This window comes from Cylas formicarius, unplaced genomic scaffold (genome assembly GCF_029955315.1).
Source record: "Cylas formicarius isolate icCylForm1 unplaced genomic scaffold, icCylForm1.1 PGA_scaffold_7__23_contigs__length_41026272, whole genome shotgun sequence".
NCBI classification, from domain to species: domain Eukaryota; kingdom Metazoa; phylum Arthropoda; class Insecta; order Coleoptera; family Brentidae; genus Cylas; species Cylas formicarius.
The window spans coordinates 10,505,261-10,507,372 of record NW_026844352.1 but is presented as its reverse complement, the minus strand read 5'-3'; the positions used below and the strand labels follow the sequence as shown (position 1 = coordinate 10,507,372).

General features: G+C 45.6%; 1 protein-coding gene across 1 annotated transcript; it reads right to left on the bottom strand.

Moving 5' to 3' along the window:
- Nucleotides 1–221: 221 nt before the first annotated feature.
- LOC132704468 (uncharacterized) lies at nt 222–1,068 on the bottom strand. The gene is made up of 2 exons (XM_060674478.1): nt 669–1,068; nt 222–613 (listed from the first exon to the last, which is right to left on the bottom strand). The coding sequence occupies exons 1-2, from the start codon at nt 1,066–1,068 to the stop codon at nt 231–233; spliced, it is 783 nt and encodes a 260-aa protein (XP_060530461.1). The 3' UTR covers nt 222–230.
- Nucleotides 1,069–2,112: the final 1,044 nt, after the last annotated feature.

Below are 2,112 nucleotides of genomic sequence, written 5' to 3'. Positions count from 1 at the left end.
ACCGTACGTTTTCAGACACACCTCTCTGAAGTTTTCAAAAATATCGGCTAAAAGTAAAACGTCGGATTTTAAATAAATATCTGAATATTCGCCTAAAGTTTAACATTTGAACAAATTCCACACAGTCCAGGCACGCTTGTAATCCTCCCTGGTTATGTTGCTCTTTCGCATGGAGTCATAAAAGTCCTCGTGTGATGGCAGTTTGGTTTCGTCTAATTTTGAAAAAGAATCTAGATACGTATATGGAAAAACGCCCTTCTGTCGAATAAGTTGTTATAGACTCTCTCGAGGCCATAGACATTGACCGAAATTTCATTAAGTCGTTCAAAAGTGGATATGTCCTTAAGTTTAACGGGAAAATCGATACCTGTAAAATCCAGCTCGTTCTGAAATTCTACATAGTTACTGACCCTGTTAGCGTTATTTGTCCAGTGAATTGGGTGAAGAGCAGCCAAGATCGACCACATAAAGCATTTTTCGTCCGTATTTTGCAAGTTCAAAACAGCTTTTTTGGCTTCGATTTCCTTGGGTAGTCTAACATAGGACGACGCCCTTAGGGGATTGTACTTGTTAATCCCTATTTCTAAATGGAGGAGTTCCTGCAACGCCCAGCCTGTAAAAAAGAGAAAGAAATTAGTTTCGGAAATATACATTTTTATGAATCACACCGCTGTCCCTTTCCTGAAACTCGGACGCTTTGGTAGCCAAGATGTCGACGAACTGGACGTATAGCTCCTCCAGATCGGTGTTTCCGCTCACCAGCCGATATTTGGTATTGAAGGACTTGACCTCCTCTTGTTCCTTCGTCTGCAAGAGGAAGTTTCCGAATAGCTCCATACCGACTTTTACGTTGCCGTAGCGTCGGACGTTCGACTCTACCAACGTAAGGATTTTGGACCTAAGGTGGTCCAAGAAGCCCTTAACGTCGGTTGGGTTAACGGTGGACGCCAGACGGTATGTAACTATGCGGTTACGGAAGGAGGTCTGTATCATTTCTACTCCTGGCTCCTGCACCACGCTGCATTTTTGGCGGTGAGCCAAAGTACGCAAGTGTCCTTGCCATCTCATTGCAGGAATGGTCAAGTTACACTGCGTACAATGGCGCGTGGATGATGGTGATGATGATGATGTCGAAGCTATAAAATACAATATGAGAATTGTTTGGGATATAAAATCAAAAATCCTTACCTTCGGGTAGGTCAAGTCTCGGGCGCTTGGGTTCGTCTGCAGCAATAGAGGCGGCGGCGGGTCTTTTCGCCTTGGGAACCTCATGCTTCTCGCGTTTATGGCGTCGGAGAGCCCCCTCGGATTTGTATATCCCGCCGCAAACGTCACAAATTTGTGCTGCTGCGCGACAGTCCCCGTGCCTCGCCAGGTGGTCTTTACGGCTGAACGAGCGGTTGCAATATTCGCAGGTGAACATTTTTATTTGCTGCGAGGAATAGGCGTCTCACTCTCCAACTGTTCCAGATCTCTACTTGACACTTACCTTTTTTAAGTGGTGAAACACAAACAAAAATCCATAGAATGAAGTCTCACTATGGCGGCGGTCACTTGTTAATTAAGCCAATTTTTCTGGGGTAATGAATTTAAAATTACATTCGAGAACGTTCCTTCAGAATAATTAAGATTTGTGTTGGCGAGAATTGCGCAATATAACGCGACCCGCTGATAAAATTGGTCGTAGTTAGCGACCTAACCTAACCAAACCGTCGTCGTATGGGGCCGCTTCGCTTCGAAACTCGACCGTTGATCGCGGCGTGAATGTAAATTGCAGCGCGATTGTGTGCGATGACTCAGGCGTACCGCCGCCGTCGCGTTTGACAACTGGCTGATATCATCGCCCGCCGCGTCGCCGGTGTGCGGCAGCGGATGCATGACATCATCGCTTTGCGAAATGTTTAAACTAAACTTTGGCGGGTGAGATCATCGCGTCGCCTGCCTTCGCCGCAAAAAAAAATGTTTTAAACGAGACTTTCATATTAGACCGCTTAGGAACGGCATACGTGTTTTCCTGCGACACAAGAAATGGTTTAATCGAAACGTTTGATATTCTTACCGCATGCGTTTCTTTCGACATCGAGTTTATCGTCGCATTTCCTTCGACGCGAA

What these genes read in the sequence shown, in the direction of transcription:
- LOC132704468 (XM_060674478.1), bottom strand. Translation starts at nt 1,068, where the DNA reads ATGAGATGGCAAGGACACTTGCGTACTTTGGCTCACCGCCAAAAATGC. An exon ending in GTTTCAGGAAAGGGACAGCG is followed by an intron (nt 614 to 668) that starts GTGTGATTCATA and finishes TCTTTTTTACAG; the next exon opens with GCTGGGCGTTGCAGGAACTC.